General features: G+C 44.3%; 1 protein-coding gene across 3 annotated transcripts in view; it reads left to right on the top strand.

Annotated features, from left to right (window-relative positions):
* Positions 1 to 17,732, top strand: part of SLC2A9 (solute carrier family 2 member 9) — a 255,749-nt gene that overhangs the window by 94,410 nt on the left and 143,607 nt on the right. For all 3 annotated transcript variants that reach the window (XM_087434919.1, XM_087434920.1, XM_004432273.3), the window contains one exon: positions 3,928 to 4,073. In XM_087434919.1, coding sequence (XP_087291045.1) covers positions 3,928 to 4,073 — 146 coding nt within the window. The remainder of the gene's footprint in view (positions 1 to 3,927; positions 4,074 to 17,732) is intronic.

The raw sequence follows: 17,732 nt of genomic DNA, 5'->3' as shown, positions 1-17,732 counted from the left end.
ACATCTATTATAAAGGTGTAAATTGGTATGGTAAGTTAGGGAAATTGGCTTTATCTACTAAAACTGAACATACATACATTATGACTGCAATATATATATCATATATATAACAGCATCCATACACGTGCCTGAAAAAACTTATATAAGAATGTATATGGGGCACTATTAGTATTAACCCCAAGCTGGAAAGCATTGAAATGTCCATCAATGGTAGGGTGGATAAACTGTGGTATACTTACGTATTGGAATACTACACAGCAATGAAAATCAACAAATTAAAGCTGCATGCTACAACATGGGTACATTTCACAAACATAATATCAGCAAAAGAGGTGAGACATAAAAGAAATATATAGATCCTCTGATTTCATATGCTAATCTATGGTGATAGCAGTCAGGCTGGTGGTGCCCTTTGGGGCAGAGGGAGAGGGTAGTGATTCTGAGAGGGTGGGGGCCCTCTGGGGTGCTTGTATTGTAGGTTGAATCTTGACTTGGGTGTGGATTGCACAGGTGTGTATGTTTTGTGATGATTCATCAGACTGCATGCATTATTTGTGTAATTTTAAAATGTATCATTTTAATTCTCAAAAGTTAAGTCTATATTCAGTGAAATGCTTTGCTTTGGGCTGGACCCAAATTTGCTGCACCTCAATAGAAAAATGCAAATTTCCAGTTGTCCCTGGAGTATTTCTTCAACATCTCTGATTGTCCCTAGAGAATATTTTCCTTCAGTCCCTTCAGCTTTTCATGAGCTGAAATGCTGCTGCAGGAATTGGACTGTAGGAGGAATCTGGACGTCAGGCTCGCTCCTCATGAGGGAGACCCCTGATTGCTCCTTGCATCCCGTGAGGAAGGGGAAGGTGTTCTGGAAGGTGTAGAGTGCTCAGTAGATTGGAACTGTTGTTGATGTTTTAGATGAGAGCCAGAGCCACGCTGTTCTCTGTTCACTTCTTGGAGTCCGCAGCCTCCATCGGACAGCCCCTGGGCCATGTTCCCATAGACCACAATTATAACTGAGTCCAGGCTGCCAGGGGTCTGTAACTCCCAACCTCTGATGACCCCGCCGACCTCACCGTTTCTGCAGCCTGGATTAAATACATATCGGTAGAGTGATAGTGCCTTGCAAAGGCAGATACCCTATGATCAGAATGAGCCTGGAGTATTCAGTAAACCCTAAGACCGGGGCACCTGGGGGGAAGAGTGGCAGGAGATGGTGTCATATGTCCAGAGAGGCCACTCAGGTGTGTGGGGTGCCTGGTGCAGCACCATGGGCCTAGGATGACCAACCGTCCTGGTTTGCCTGGGACTCAGGGGGTTCCCGGGACACAGGACTTTCAGTGCTAAAACCAGGACAGTCGCCGGCAAACCAGGGTGAGCTGGTCACCCTGTGGCGGTCTCTCACATAGACCGTCTCCTCATTCACCACTGGGTTAGCCGCCAGCATCTAATTTTTCCATGTGACTTCACAATGGGCAAGGAAGAACGGTCACTGTTCATTGACAGCTTACTGTATGCTGGGCGCTCTGCTAAGCGTTTCGTGTAAATTCAGTACGTGCCCGGCCCCCGTATGAAGGAGGTGTTATTACTGTCCCAACTGCAGCTCCACGCCCTTCACCGCTACCCGTGTGCCTCTTCCCGACTGGCTGTATCATTTCTGTATTAGTTTTTTGTGAGATGATGATAATTATCCCAGTGGGTAGGAGGAGTGTCGGGGTAAGGAAACTACCAATTTTTTAATTGTCTATCAAGTGACCACACGTGAGCCCGGAGCCTTACATGTGGTAATTTCATTCCCACCACAACAGGAGTAGACAGCGATTATTACCCTCACTTTGTAGATGAGTAAGCGGAGGCTGGGAGAAGCTAATTAACTTGATCCACGTCTCCTAGAGAGGAGACCAGGGCTCTGGGACTTGAATCCTTGTGCGCTTCTCCCTCGATGGCACTGCCCCCTAAGCAGCAATGTCCTAAATTCATTGGTGGCCAGCCAGTTTTTCCACAAGGCCAGCTTCTCTCAGGATGCGTGTTTTGGATAAAAATTCAAATATCATCTGGTCTATGTTGTGACTTTGCAGGTAATTCCTGTCTCTTTGCCCCTGAAGCGTGTTTGCCTTGAGCGGTGAAGCAGACAAGTTACCCTGGGCTGAGATGCCGTGAATGGGATCATCAGCTTATCCACTGGGCTGTGCGTTCCCTTCCGATGTTTTTTCGGGAAGGGCCTCCCTAAATGCTAGCAATGGGGTGAATTCAGCTACACTTGAAGCACATTGATTGGTGCCTAAAGTGTGTCGGGAACTGTGCCAGAGGCACTGGGAGGCCAAGGCAGGAAAGAAATTTTTGATCCTTCACAATCTGGTGAAAAATTAGAAGACAGTAATAATAAGTGCTAAGAATTAGACTAATTTGCACGGCACTTACTTTACGGTGAGGGAAGCACTGAGCACGTCTTATTTACCTCTCACAGCAGTGAAGCGGGACTCCGTTCTTGTCCCATCTTGTAGACAGAGTAGCGGAGGCTGACAGAAGCCGACTTCCCAGCCAGGGCCTCATAGCTTGTAAGCTGCAGGGATGAGAGCTGGGAAACACTGTGACTCCGGAGCGTGTGGTCTGTGCTCTAAACAAGCCACACATCTGCCTGGGATAAGTGCATTTGTAGACATTTGTAGGTCTATAAACAGTCTAAGGAATAACCCGGCCCAGGTATGAATGGAAAACAGTTTCTTGGAACTGACAAGGCCTCATGTTATTTTTACTAACAGACCCTCTGTGTGTGCAGTGTATCGTATTTTGCAAGACATATTTATAACTATCACTTTTTTAATAGAAATATCAGTCATAAGCCTCTGACCATGTAAATTTATCTTGGAGGTTATAAGGTCATATGTGGGTGACCTAGGGTATAAAATGCTGTAAAATGGGCATAACAATATCTCATAGCTGAGTCCCATGATTTATGTAAAGAGACACTTTTAGCTGGTGGGAAAAGTTCAAGTTCTAGAATCAGAGACCTGATTTATTGGGCAAAGTAATCTCTTTGGGCATCTTTGGATGTCACATGGTAATTTGGGAAAATTACTCAACCTCTCTGTGCATTAGTTTCCTCATATTTAGAATGGTGATAATAATAGTATATTTACTTCAAAGAGTTATTACGAAAGGTAAATATGTTAATGTATGTAAAGAGAGAGAAGGATCCCTACTACTTAGTGAGCACTATGTGTATTGGCTACTCTAATTACCACCACCATCCTCATCACCACCACCACCATCACCACCATTACCACCACCACCACCAGTGTCACCATCATTACCACCATCACCATCACCACCATTACCACCACCACCATCATCACCCACAACTATCACCACCACCACCACTACCATCATCACCACTGTCACCACCATCACCATCAACACCATTGTCACCACCACCACCACCATCACCACTGTCACCACCATCACCATCACCACCACCATGACCACCATCATCACCACCACCAACACCATCAACACCACCATCACCATAACCACCACCATCACCACCACCAACACCATCAACACCACCACCACCATAACCACCATCATCACCACCACCAACACCATCAACACCACCACCACCACAACCATATCACCATCACCACCATCACCATCACCACCACGAGTATCACTGTCATTAGCTATTTTCTCTCCTATGAAACCCATCTCCCAGCCATACTTTATGGATTAAATGATAATGTGCGTGTAAAAGCAGCAATTTGTGCAGAGTGCTGGGAATGGTTCTATGGATACAGTGCTATTTTTGTCAAGCACAAGGCAGAGGGAGGTGCTGCGACCAGTCTTCCTCGAGGAAGAGCTCTCTCTCACAGACCAGAGTGCTCCTGCCTTGGAGAAGACATCTCTCTCACAGCTGCCATGCTTTCTTCACAGGCGTCGCCCTCAGCGCACTTCCCATGTACCTGAGTGAGATCTCGCCCAAGGAGATCCGGGGCTCCCTGGGGCAGGTGACCGCCATCTTCATCTGCATTGGCGTGTTCACCGGGCAGGTGCTGGGCCTGCCTGAGCTGCTGGGAAAGGTGAGTGTGGCTCCTGGGCCAACCAGGGCCCTTCTCATTTCATGTGACCATCTCAGCTCCCCATGTCTGTTGCTGGACAAAGGGTACTCAGAGGTGAGCCCTTCCTCCAAAAGCTTGTCCCTGTGTCTTGGAATCCTGAGCATGCCAGCCTTTCACTTGTTATTGGAGAAAAGTTGTGTTCCTTTGATTGGGGTTGATTTTTTTTCAGGACATAAAGAATATATAACAAATTCAAACCCTTCAGAATGTTCAAATCCACCCACCCAATATCTTATTAGCAGCTTAGTTAGTATTCATTTAGGCTTTTTTCTTTGCTTATACAAACCTATATAAACATATATTTAATGGAATCGTGCCATACACATTGTTCTGCAACTTGCTGTTTTCATTTACTATATTTTGGGCATATTTCCAAGATGATTTGCTTATCTCTACCCCACTCCTGAGTCTTTCTTTCCTATATAAATATGTAATTGCACAGTCTGCTGTTTTTAGCTTTCTGTTTTGGAAGCAGAAATGTCTGACTTTGAATCCCAGTTTAACACTTTACTTGCTGTGTGGTCTTGGCACAGAGGAATGCCTCACTCAGGTCAGGATGGGGTGGGGTGGGATCAAGGAAGGCTTCCCAGAAGAGGTGGCCTCTAAATTGAGCCCAGAAGGGCGAGCAGGAGTTAGGCAGGTAATGATGGGTTGGGAGTGAAGTCATTGCAGAGAGAGAGAATAACTAAAGGAAAGGCCCTGGGACACAAAGGGCCCTTGAAAGAACTGGGAGTGGCTGGGGGCTGAGGAAAGAGCATGCGCTGGGAGCTCGCAAGATCAGGCACCTGTTCACTGACATTGTCCTGGGGAAATAGGGAGCCCTGGGAAGCACTAGAGCAGGGGAGTGACATGGCCAGATCTGAGTTAGAAGGTGGCTTTGGGGCAGGGTGATGTAGACTAGGGCAGGAAAGGTGATAAGGGAGGAGAGAACCCTGGTGGAGACGGCTGCTGTTGGTGCTCATGGCAAGGGAAGGATGGGGTGGGGTGGGGGGGACTGAGGCAGTGGCCTTGAGGAGAGAGGGGGTGTGGGTTGAGTCCACAGGACTTGCAGCCTGATTATCCAAGGAGGATGAGGGAAGGAGAAGGGCTAGGATGCCCCCCAGGGATGCAGAGCATTTCCTTCCCACTTACACAAGGAGGCCAGGAGGGAGGAGGGAGATTAAACCTCTAATGATGGTCAAATGCCCACCATTCTGGCACTTGAACAGAGCACAGTTGACAACCCTGCCCCGTGGGCTGCATCCCAGCAGGAGGCGGCGGCTATAGAAACCAGCAGAACAAAGGCTCACCTCTCACAGCGCTTATGTAAAATACTTGTTTTTCACGCCATTCAGAGCCTCACAGCTACTTTGTGAGCAGCTGGCATCTGCAGCTGTGGAAATGGAAGCTGAGAGAGGTGAGGTACAGAACTAACCAATAAAACAGGCGTTGGAGCTGAAATCAGAGCCCAGGTCTCTCTGCTTTTACACCCACATGTGGAGTGTGTCTCACACAGCCAAGAACAGGACACGATGGGTTCTCTGGGACTGTGCGTAGGATTTTGACACCGGTTCTGGTCTCTGGGTTCTTTCCCCACACCAAGCAATTCTCCGACACCAGCTGGGTGTCCTACAGTTCAACTCAATTCTGACTCTACTTAGGCATAGCATCAGATTCCAGAGGTTAAGGACTCGGTCCCACAAGACTGTCCCCGCTTCAGATGCCCGTTGTTACCTGTACTTCTGACCAACTGGCTGTAAATCAGAGATTCTCATGACCCCCTCCTTGGGTTCAATTAATTTGCTAGCACGGCTCACAGAACTCAGGACACCAGTTGACTTACTAGATTACTAGTTTATTTTTAAAGGTTGTAACTCAGGAGCAGCCAGATGGAAGAGACGCCTAGGGCAAGGTGTGGGGAAAGGACGCGGAGCTTCCAAGCCCTCTCCAAGAGCACCACTCTCTCAGCCCCTCCCGTGTTCACCAACCTGGAAGCTCTCCAAACCCCCTCCTTTGGGGTTTTTATGGAGATTTCATTACATAGGCATGATCCTTTAAATCATTGGCCATTGGTGATTGACGCAATCTCCAACCCCTCTCCCCTCCCTGGACGTCGGGGGGGGGGGGGGGGGTGAGACTGACAGTTCCAACCCTCTAATCACCTGGTTGGTTCCCCTGGCAACCAGCCCCCCCCACCCCCCCCACCCCCGTCCTTAGGTGAGAACCAAAAGTTACCTCATTAACATAAACTCAGGTGTGGTTGAAAGGGGTTTGTTATGAAATCAAGACAACTTTATGGCTCTTATTACTTAGAAAGTTCCCAGAGTTTTAGGAGCTCTGTGCTAGAAATGGAGATGAAGACCAAATATGTATTTCTTATCATAAATCGCAATATCACAGTGAGAGCCTAGGTAAGGGGGACACAGGGCCGCGTTGTGCCTGAGCCTTCCTAACCTTCGAGCCAGCTCCTGCTTCCTTCAGCAAAGGTTTTTTAAGCTGAGGAATCAAGCCTGGTGGCCACATGATAGGATAATGGGAGCTGGTTGGCATTTATCACTTAAAAAAAATTTTTGTGAATGTTTTGCTAACACTTTTTATTGTGATAAAATATATATAACATAAGGTTTACCATTTTAACATTTTAAAGTGTACAATTCCATAGCATTATGCATGACTTTTTATATTTCACCTGATCCAGGTCACCTTAGAGGCATCTGCTTCTGATCTTTTATTATCGACCCTTCTGGGTTATCATGGCTACAATTTTTTTTTTCTCTTTTGCAAAAACAGAAAAACTCACACTTTACATTTGTGGTTGTCACATGCATGACAATTTCTATAACTAACGCAAGTGTATTGGAAACAGTGTCTTTATCACAGTGAGGTCCCACATTAAAGAAATTCTCTTGCTTTTTGTTTTTAAAGATATCTTAAAATTCTAAAAGTAAACATTAGGTGTGTGACAATGAAAATAATATAACAATTACAACTTCTGTTCTTCAAACATAAAAATGTATTTTAAGGTCAATGAATAGTACGGTTGTCCTCTAGGGGTAATTTATTTTACGTAAATAAATATCTGCCCCAATAGAGGCCAAGATTTTCCTCTTTCGAGATAATTTCCAATTCCTCGTCACTCATCACACTCCTCTTTCCTAAGTCAGCATGAGGTCCTTTCTGCTACTTGAGTCCCGTCTTAGTCTCTTGGGGCTGCTGTAACAAATACTGTTTACTAGGTGTCTTATAAACAACAGACGCTTATTCCTCACAGCTCTGGAGGCTGGAAGTCTGAGGTCAGGGTGCCAGCATGGCCAGGTCCCGGTGAGAGCCTGCTTCCTGCCTTGTAGATGGCCGCCTTCTCGCTGTGTCCTCAAAAGGGGGAGAGAGAGAGTCTCTCTTTCATGTCTCTTCATATAAAGGCGCTAATGCCATTTGTGAGGGCTCCACTCTCATGACCTAATCACCTCCCAAAGGCCCCACCCCCTTATGCCATCACCTTGGGGGTTAGGATTTCAACCTGTGGATTTGTAGGGGGACACAAACGTTTAGTCCATCACAGGTGCCCGGGGCTTTCTTGAACTTCTGTCTTCCCTCTTCACTCTCTCATTCAGCACATTTGCTGAACACTGAGTTGGATGTTGAAGCTACAGTTTTAAGAATGGTCATGAACCGGGTATGTTCCACGCCCTTGTGATGCTCACAGTCTGCATCACTGTGTAACCTTGGGCAGGTCACCCCAGCTCTGTGAGCCAGTGTCCTCCTCAGTGGCAGGCGTGGTTGTAAGTCCCAAATCCCCAAGCTCCACTCCAGCATGACTTCCTCTAGGAAACCTCTCTGGCACACAGTGACACTGCTCAGCATGTCCCCAGAATGGACACCTTGTACACAGGCCTGTCCCATGCTATTATTTCTGTTTGCTTCTGCGTCTTTTCCCTCCAGTAGATTATGTCTTACTGCCACATATGTACACTAACCCCAGAGGTTTCAAGTTTATTCACTCATTCAGCAAATATTTAGAAAGTTCCTGCTCTGTGCTAGGTGTTGGGCTGGTGGCTGGTGATCATGCATCAAGGAGATCAGACTTCTGTCTGCCGTTGGGGACTCACAGGAAAGGCAGTTAACCTGTGGTGACTAGAGTGATGAGGGAAGGGTAGGGCTCCATCCTAGAGTAGGGGACCAGGGATGGTTTTCTTGCAAGAGACATTTAAACTCATGCTTCAAGAATGAATAGGATTTACCCAGGCCAGGACTGGTGGGGAGAAGGGCAGAAGTGGGGAGGGTGTTTTGGGCAGAGGGAACAGTGTAAGTGAAGGCCCTGGCTTTTTCAGAGGCAGAAACCACAGGGGGACTGGAGCATTGAAAGGGAGAGTGTGGTGCCCTGGAAAGGTAGTGGGGCCACATCCAACGGGGCAGGAGGGCCACACCTGTGTCGTGAGTACAGTGAAGGGTGGGCAAGATGAGGGGCTCGGTGGGGCCCGTTGGGGGGACATGCACTGTCCAATGAGAGTAGCACCTACTGTTTCCTTGGCAGATACTGGGCCGGAGCTGACAGATTTTCTGATTTTCAAGAGAAGTTAGAAATCTAGATTGTTATGTCATATTTCTTGATTTTTAAATATGAGAAATGAAACCAGTTGACCTTTAAAAGAGCAGCAAACAAACAAAAACCCTCCCATCTGTGGGCTGGGTCCAGCCTCTGGACCACTTTCACACACCTTGATGGGGAGTGTGCGTGCCCATGAAGGTTTATCTTTAACCAAGAGCAATGAGGAGTCATTGACAGGTTGAAGTAAGGCAACAACAGATAAGATGTGTACTTTAAAAAAGACTCCTGGGCTGCAGCGTGGAGAAAGGATTGGATGCCAGCCGAGCCCGGAGAGATTGCACTGGTCCAGTCGAGAGATGCTAGGAGCTTGGATTAGAGTGATGGCAGGGGGCATGGAGACAGGTGGATGAGACTGCTTAGTGAGTGATGGGATGCGGTCTGGGAGAGGAGGAGTCGAGATAACTCCTGATGTCTGGCATGTCAGCCAGGTTGATGGAGGTACCAGATGCTAAGACAGGGAGCCTTGGAGGAGAAGCAGCTTTGCAGGAGTTTAGATGACAACGTCACTGAAATGAACTGCCCAAGTCACAGAGCAACTTGAAGGCAGAGCTGATTCGAGAACTCTGGATTCCCAGGCGGGGAAACTCTTTCCTTGCAGCAAAAGATGCTCCAAGCGTGATGCTGGCCAAGGGGCACAGCGCCCATGCCCACTTTCTGACCCCAAGCCAACCAAGAAGGTGTGACGTTGGTCCCTGTAGACTGTCTTTTCCCATCGGATTGAATTTATCCAGATAGTCTTGGAGCTGGGACATCTTCATTCATCTCTTGGGGGATTTGTGATATTCTGGCCAAGTAAGACCCACAGTTGTTTCCCTGTCAGAATTTCATTTTCTCTATTTTAATCGTATTTCTCATTTACCTTCAAAGACAGAGACAACTGAGCTTCTAAAAAAATTAGAGAAAAGCTGCACTTCAGCGGAGGCAATCGCTTTGAAGTGCAGAGGCTGGAGGAAGTAGCAAGGAGGCTTTGAGAACAGGCTGCCAGAGGCAAGAGAGGGAATTAATGTAGGAATTAATGCTGGTGCCGTGAATTTAATCAAAGACACATCGTAAAACATTGTGGCGGTGGAACGTTTGTGTGATATTTTATGTTTCCAAAGGATATTTTAAAAAACATATTAATTAGCTATTTTTCCTGCAATGATCAAGAAGAAAGGAACTTAGATGAAAGTTGAAGGCAGAAGTGTGAGAAGACAGGGGAACAACTTGGGGCCGTAAATGAATGATTTCACAGGCCTGGGAGAACGTCTGTTCCTGAGGAGGCAGCAGCCCAGGACAGAAGCGGGAGCTCAGAGTTCATCATGGTCCTAACGGGGCCGACTTCACACACGGCTTACGTCCATTTTGTTCCTCTGTAGAAATCTTTAGTGCTCAGCTTAGAACATTTGGAAAATATAAAAAAGGAAGTAAAGCCACTTGAAATTCTGCCGTGTTGGGGGGCAGCCACTTTTAATATTTTGGTTTATTTCTTTTTACATTTCTGTGTATCTGTTATGCAATAGAAATAATACTGTATGTAGCTTTGTGTTTGCTTTTAAAAAATCTCTTACCATCGCATCGAAATCGTTTCTCCACATCATTAAAGATTCTTTCTAAACATATATTTTAAAATAGCGTAAATAAACTTCCAGTGTTAGCATCATATTCCATCACAAAGGTTTACTATAACTATTGTCCATTACTGAATGCCTCTGCTGTTCCTGAATTTTCACCAACGTGAGCAATATTGAAACAAATATCTCTTTTGTAAATCTTTTTACTACTTTCTGTTAACTTGTTTGATTTCTATGATTATGATGCGTCCATACCCATTGTACACAATATGGAGGAAATTAGAAAATAAAAACATTAAACTTTCTCTATCTCACCATTTCTGGATAAACGCTAACAATTTTTTCAATTTCTTTCCGTTATTTTTCATACATGCAATGTTGCCCATGCATTCATGCACACACTAATACGCAGTTTGCCTCGTTCCCTGGCTAACTCTTTGTATGCTGATTATTCTGCAACATTATGTTGAGAACAAGTCATTAAAATTATTTGCCATGATAATTATAATAATCGTACAATATTCTATTTTATAAGTTCCCATAGTTTGTTTCATTGTTCTTTCTTTTTTTATTTTTGTGAGGAAGACCAGCTCTGAGCTAACATCTATTGCCAATCCTCCTCCTTTTTTTCCCCCCAAAGCCCCAGTAGATAGTTGTGTGTCATAGTTGCACATCCTTCTAGTTGCTGTATGTGGGACGCGGCCTCAGCATGGCCAGAGAAGCGGTGCGTCGGTGCGCGCCCGGGATCCGAACCCAGGCCGCCCGCAGCAGAGCATGCGCACTTAACCGCTAAGCCACAGGGCCGGCCCTCATTGTTCTTTTATTTGCTGGACATTTGGATTGTTTCCTGTGTTTATTATTGAAACATTGCATTTTGCAAACTTGGGATGAACAATCGTCTACATAAATCATTATTCAAATCTCTAATTATTCATGTAGTTTAGTGTCCCAGAAGTGAGAATGATAGGTCAACAAATATAAATTTATTTAAGACTTTTATACATATTATCAAATTTTTCTCCAAAAAGGCTGCCTCAATTTATTTTCCCCATCAGTGTACAAGAGCATACGTGTCACTGTACCTTTGTCATCCATGAGCATTTAAATAACTCTTTGATATTTGATAGGCAAAAATAGTGTAGTATCCCATTATCATATTATTTTATATTTCTTTGCTTATTAGTGAGATTGGGTATTTCATAAGTGCATTAGTTCCCTGTTGGTGCTGTAACAAATTACCACGTTGGAGACTGAGATTTATTCTTTCATATTCCTGGAGGCCAGAAATACAAAACCAGTTTCATTGGGCCAAAATAGAGGTGTCCGAAGGGCAGTACTACCTCTGGAGGTGCTAGAGGAGAATCTGTTCCCTTCCTCGTCCAGCTCCTGGTGGCTGCCACATTCCTGGGCTTGTGGCCGCATTGCTCCAATCTCTGCCTCCATGGTCACATTGCCTTCTCCTCTTCTCTCTGTGGTCAAATTTCCATTTGTCTCCTCTTGTAAGAGCACCTGTGATTGCATTTAGGGCCCACCCAGATGACCCAGGATAATCTTCCCACCTGGAGGTCCTTAACTGCAGAATCTTTTCTGCCACATACATGAATCACGGGTTCCAGGGAACAGAATGTGGCTATCTTTTAGGAGGCCATTACTGAGCCCACCACAATAAGTCAGTTTTCAAATATTTCTTCTGTAAATGGTCTGTCTATTCATGGACTTTCCTTATGTTAACAATTCTCTTGGTAATTTTTACAACCTCTTTTGCTATTAAGGATATTAACCCTTTGATATATTTGTAGCAAATATTTTTATGGCTTTTTTTTCTTTTAATTTCCTTTTTATTTTCAATGTGTGAATTCTAAAAATATTTTTATGTAGCTAAATCTTTCTTTTCCTTTGACATTTCTTTCACTGATTTTTAGCTTAGAAATTTCTTCCCTTTTCAGGAATACAGTGAATCTTCACCTGTATTTATTTGTGAGTTCTTTATGGTATCAGTTTTTACATTTAATTCTTAAAATCTTTAGAATTAGAATATGGTGTAAAGCATTTAAATTTATCTTCCTCCAACCTCTCTTACCACTTTTCCTAAACTACTCATTAATCCAAACAACCTTTCCCCTATTGATTTTCGAGGTTTCCTTACCACACATTAAATTCATACTATCCATGAGTTTCTGCCCTGGGCCATCCACTTTGTTCCTTTTATTTCTGTTCTAGTGCCCACATTATGTTGTTGTCGTTATTGTCACTTTACTATACATTTACTACTCTCCTTACTAGTCTTTATTTTCAAAACTGTGCCCAAAACATTCACTTGTTTATTCTCCTGTGGGAACTTTAAAACTATTTCCTTGAGCCAGCCCTGATGGCCTAGTTGTTCAAGTTTGGTGCTCACCGCATCCGTGGCCCAGGTTTTGGTTCCCGGTCACGGAACCACACCACTCGTCTGGCAGTTGCCATGCTGTGGTGGCGGCTCACATAGAAGAACTAGAAGGACTTACAACTAGAATATATAACTATACACTGGGGCTTTGGGGAGGGGGAAAAAAAATGATTTCCTCATGTTCCAACACAAACAAAAATGTCATTGAAATTTTTATTGGAAGTATGTTGAACTGATTCATTAATTTGAACCCAATTGAGATTGTTTTTCATAATTCATTATTTCCATTGGGGAACATGCCGCACCTCCCTCGTCATTTAAGTTTTCCTTTGTATCACTCAGTCGTTTTTTTTTTTTTTTTTTTTTTAAGTTTTTTTTTTTTTTTAATTTATTTTTCCCCCAAAGCCCCAGTAGATAGTTGTATGTCATAGCTGCACATCCTTCTAGTTGCTGTATGTGGGACGCGGCCTCAGCATGGCCCAACAAGCAGGGCATCGGTGCACGCCCGGGATCCGAACCCTGGCCGCCAGCAGCGGAGCGCGCGCACTTAACCGCTAAGCCACGGGGTCGGCCCCACTCAGTCGTTTTTATTGCTGTTGTATTTCCAACTAAGAAATAGAAACTGTAATTTTCTTATTAATTACTTAGATATTTTCTATCTTGTTGCTGCTATGGGAGTTTTTTTCCATTATGTTTTCTAACAAAATATGGGAAAGCTACTGATTGTATATGATAATCTGGAACTCTCTTTTGCTTTCTAATAGTATTTGTTTGTTTGTCTGTTTGCTTACCTAGACGATTCAAATGAATAATTATTGATAGCCTCTGCAAAGAGTGATAGTTTTGTCCCCTCCTTTCTCATAGTTTTACCTCTTATTTCCTTTTATTAACTTTCACGTCTTATTGCATTGGTCAGGATATGTTAACAATGTTGACTGTAGTGGGCATGTTTGTTTTTTCCTGATTTCTTGGGAACACATATTGTGTTTTGCTATTAAGTATGTTAATTTTTACTAATTTGAAATGGATATTATTTATCTTGGTAAGGAATTATCTATCTCATCTTAGTTTTATGAACTATCAGCACTATGTAAAATATCTTCTGATTTTCATTAAGCTATTGGTGCTTTTTTGTTACCTGACAATCAATTATTGGACATGTTATATTATTAGAATGTCTTGTATTAAACCATCCCTACGTTCCTGGGATACATCTTTCTTGGTCATTGTGGAATATTCTTTTTATATGTTGTTAAATTTGATTAATCATTATCCTGTTTAGAATTTATATAATTATATCCATAGATGAGATTTGTCTAGGGTTTTTAATGTTGAACTCATATTTTTATCTATTTTCACATTTTGCTCATTCTAGAGCAGATTATGTAACATTAGTTGGTAATTAAAGTATCAAAAGACCTCACTAATAAAACCATCTCAACCTAGTCTCTTCAGGAAGAAATTCTTTGAGGAAATTTTATCAGTTTCTTCTTTCATTAACAATCTAATCTATTTTCTTTTGAGTCAATTTTGTTAATTTCTGTCTTTTCAATAAAGTCACTTATTTCATTGAGACTTTCAAATATGTATGCAAATATACATACAACTATATGAGTTTTAATGTCCTCCATGTCTATTCTTTGTATCTTCTCTCTTGATTTAATTTTATTTATCTATTTTGCTCTCTTTTTTAAATAAAATTTCCAAATGGTTGCCTCTAATCTTGTTGTTTGAAAGACTAAACTCTTTTATCTATTTTATTTGCTTTCCAATTTTATTGATTTCTGCTTTGTCATTATTATTCATATATTTTTTCTTTGAAAATACATTTGCCAACATTCCTCAAATTTTAATCGGCCACTTTCTCAATATTATTGTTTTCTAAATAATTTTTCATTTGATTCCATATTCGGAACAATTAATTATTTACAATTCCCAAGTAGATATGACTTTGTTATTGTCATTCATTGCCAGTTTTGTTTTGTTTTTTAAAGAGAAAGTAATCCATAAGCTTCTCCTTTGCGGAACACATTAAGGTTACTCTGTGGCCGGTTTGTGATTAACTTTTTAAAATATTCCGTGTTTGCTTAAGGATAGTTGCTCTTTCTTAGCACATTATAAAGTACAGACCTGGCATTACAAAATGATCATTGTTTCATCACAATAATTATTGTTAATCTAAAAAATAAAAAGAATCTCCTACCAGAAAAATTCCCCATGAGATTAAAAAGAGGTGAGAAAATGTGATTCTGTAACAGGAGAATGAACTCCAAAGGGAAGGGCATAGAGCAGCCCAGCTGCAGCAGAGTGGAGTGGGGTGGGTGTGCAGGGTCTGGCGCTGACGGCCTGGTCGGCATCCCAGCACCACCACCCACGCGCTGTGGAACTTTGAGTAAGTGACTGAAGCTCTCTGAGCCCGTTTCCTTACCTAGTCAGTGGGATTACAATGGCACCTATGTCATGGGGCTTTTGTGAGGCTTGCAGAGGGAAATATATGTCAAGCAGTTGGAACAGTGCCTGGAGCTGGTGCTAAATGTCAGCCAATATCTCATTTAATTCATGTGGCAGTACTTGGACGTAAGTACTATTCCTTTCTGTTTTACAGATTAAAAGCTCAGTCTCCCAGAGGTTTAATAATTACCCCCGGTGGCTGTGGCGGGAAGGCAGCGGAGCCTGCTGGGAGCCTGAGCTCCCACGCTCTGAAGTGCGTGACCTTTTTGCAGTAGGACCAGCATCCTGCCTTGTTGATGGGGAGCACGGGGAGGCACCCCGAGTTTGGAGTCCTGAACAGGAAGGCAGGTGGGGCAGTCCGTTTCAGTCTCATATTTTTCTCTTGTGGACCCAGCCCCTGAGTGTGTGAAAGCACTTATTTTCTGTGAGCATTTGGTCTAGAACTCTCTGGACTTCATTCAAGCCCGGGAAGGAGAGAATGCTTGACTTTTATAAGAATATAAAAAGAAACCTATTCATTCATTTTAAAGTGATTTCAAGCCCCAAACAGCCCGACAACATTCTCACCTGATGAGAATCGTCTTTATTCTCCAGGGACTTAGAAATCACACCTTTCTCTTTGAAATGAAGAATCTCATTTTGGGGCGTGACCCAGATGTTTTCTGTAGCCGGAGAAAACATTCAGATGGGTCGGGAGCGGCCACATGATGAATTTCTTTTGATGGGAAATAGGAAGAAAGAAAATTAGAGACTGTCACCTCTGCATTCTTCCTGCCACTCCAGAGTTCCTCTCAGGCTTACGTCCAGACTCCTTCAAATGACACTCAGAGCTCTGAATCTTCTCTTTTAGGTAATTGAGGCTTTTCAAATGGGGCGGTATCCGTCCTATTAGCTTCCTCTGTCAGCTATAATTCATAGTCTTCCTCTCTAACAATAGGAAAAAAGAATCATGTTCTGTGCGGGAAGGGCTCTGCCACTGTCAAGAGCTAACATTTGGAAATTGCGACTTTAAGGGTTTCTTCAGTGACTACTCACAGCCGTGGTCACTATGCTGATGTGCAGGATCCTCCAAGTGTGGTCCCTGCCCTGACCAGTTCCTACTGACTCTGAAACTCGGGGGTGAGGCTTAGCAACCTGTGTTTTAACAAGTGCTCCAGGTGAATCTCGTGCATACTCAAGTTTGACAACTCCTGGGAGAGTGATTCAGAGCAAGGACTCTGGGACCAATGGCTGGGTTTGGATCCCAGCTCTACTACTTACTGGCTCTGTGACCTTGAGCAGGTTACTTAACCTCTCTGTGCCTCAGTATCTTTATTAGTAAAATGAGGATAAATGTCCACAGCCCACAGAGTTGTTGGGAGAATTAGACGAAGTGAACTGTGTACGGTTCTCAGGACAACGCCTAGCACATAGCAATCACTCTCTAAATATTGGCTGTATTCAGCTTCGCCCTGTGCAAGGTGTGCCGGACACTTGACCTGTTTTGGCTCTGTCCTGTGAGCCATTGGAGTTAGTTGCTCCCACCTCAGTCTCCCGCAAACGACACTCCCCAGTGAGAGACTTGCCTTGCTCTGTTTCAGAGTCAGGTGGTCATCCACCTTTCCCAGGACCTGGGGTCAGAGGTCTCCTCATAGATCTGACCATGGCGTCTGCGACATTGAGATGCTCCCTAAATGTGGAAGAAACGTGCAAACTCTCCTTGACCTTAGAATGATGACGAATACCCCAATCTGTGAATTTTCTAATGCTGCTTTGCTTCTGAGACACAAACAGACGCCCACGTTCACCTGCTGTGACGTGTGTGGGCAAGAGTCAGGCTACCGAGTACTGAGCGCTATGACTTTGGGGGTCACCTCTCCTGACCCTGAGCTCCTCAGCACTGAAAGGAGGGCTTGCGTTAAAGTTGCCCCAAGGCTCCCGTCTGCCTGAGCTTCTGGTTTGATGGCCACTGCTGATGGTGACACTTGCCCCTGGGCTGGGGGCACTTCGGCCCCTTGGTCAGCTCAGCTGCTATCTTGTCTGCAAGCAAGGAAGACTGAAGGGACACAAAGATAGATTTAATCGTTCTTGAAGCCGTGTCATCTGGAATTTTACAGACAGTCTTTGAAGCTTGCCTGAACTTTGCTGTCCCGTCTTCAAGATAGCCTCAGGGGAAGACGATTGGTTCAGCTGCCCTCTGAGGGGCGGCCTGGAAGGGTGTTGGAAGGGAGAGAGAATTTCCTGAGCCCATGGAGGGAAAGGTGGGTGGCTCTGGAGGTGGTCTGGTCCTGAGACTGCTGCCCCGTGACTCCTGTGGCCCTGGCAGCCAGGCTGGGACTGCCTCGGGGCGAGGCCTTGAAGGCAGATCAGTTCAGCAGAGGTCAGGCAGAGAGCAGGCCGGGCATTATCAGGCTGGGCCCTGAGTTCCCATGGTTCACGTGCGCTGTGGGCCGGCTCCATTCTCAGCTCATTCCACACGTTAACTCATGGAATCCATGCAGCAACCCTATGAATGAGGTACCCCCATCGATAACATCCCCACTTCACAGATGAGAACACTGAGGCACAGATCGATTAACACATGTGCTCAGGGTCACACAGGTAGCAAGCGGCAGAGCTGGGGTTTGAACACGGGCTGCTGGAATCCCTGCTGTTGTGATTTCAGC

The sequence above is a fragment of the Ceratotherium simum genome, chromosome 8 (assembly GCF_057802395.1).
Source record: "Ceratotherium simum simum isolate JZ-2026a chromosome 8, ASM5780239v1, whole genome shotgun sequence".
NCBI classification, from domain to species: domain Eukaryota; kingdom Metazoa; phylum Chordata; class Mammalia; order Perissodactyla; family Rhinocerotidae; genus Ceratotherium; species Ceratotherium simum.
The sequence above is the reverse complement of the archived record's forward strand: the minus strand, read 5'-3'. Positions and strand labels throughout refer to the sequence as shown.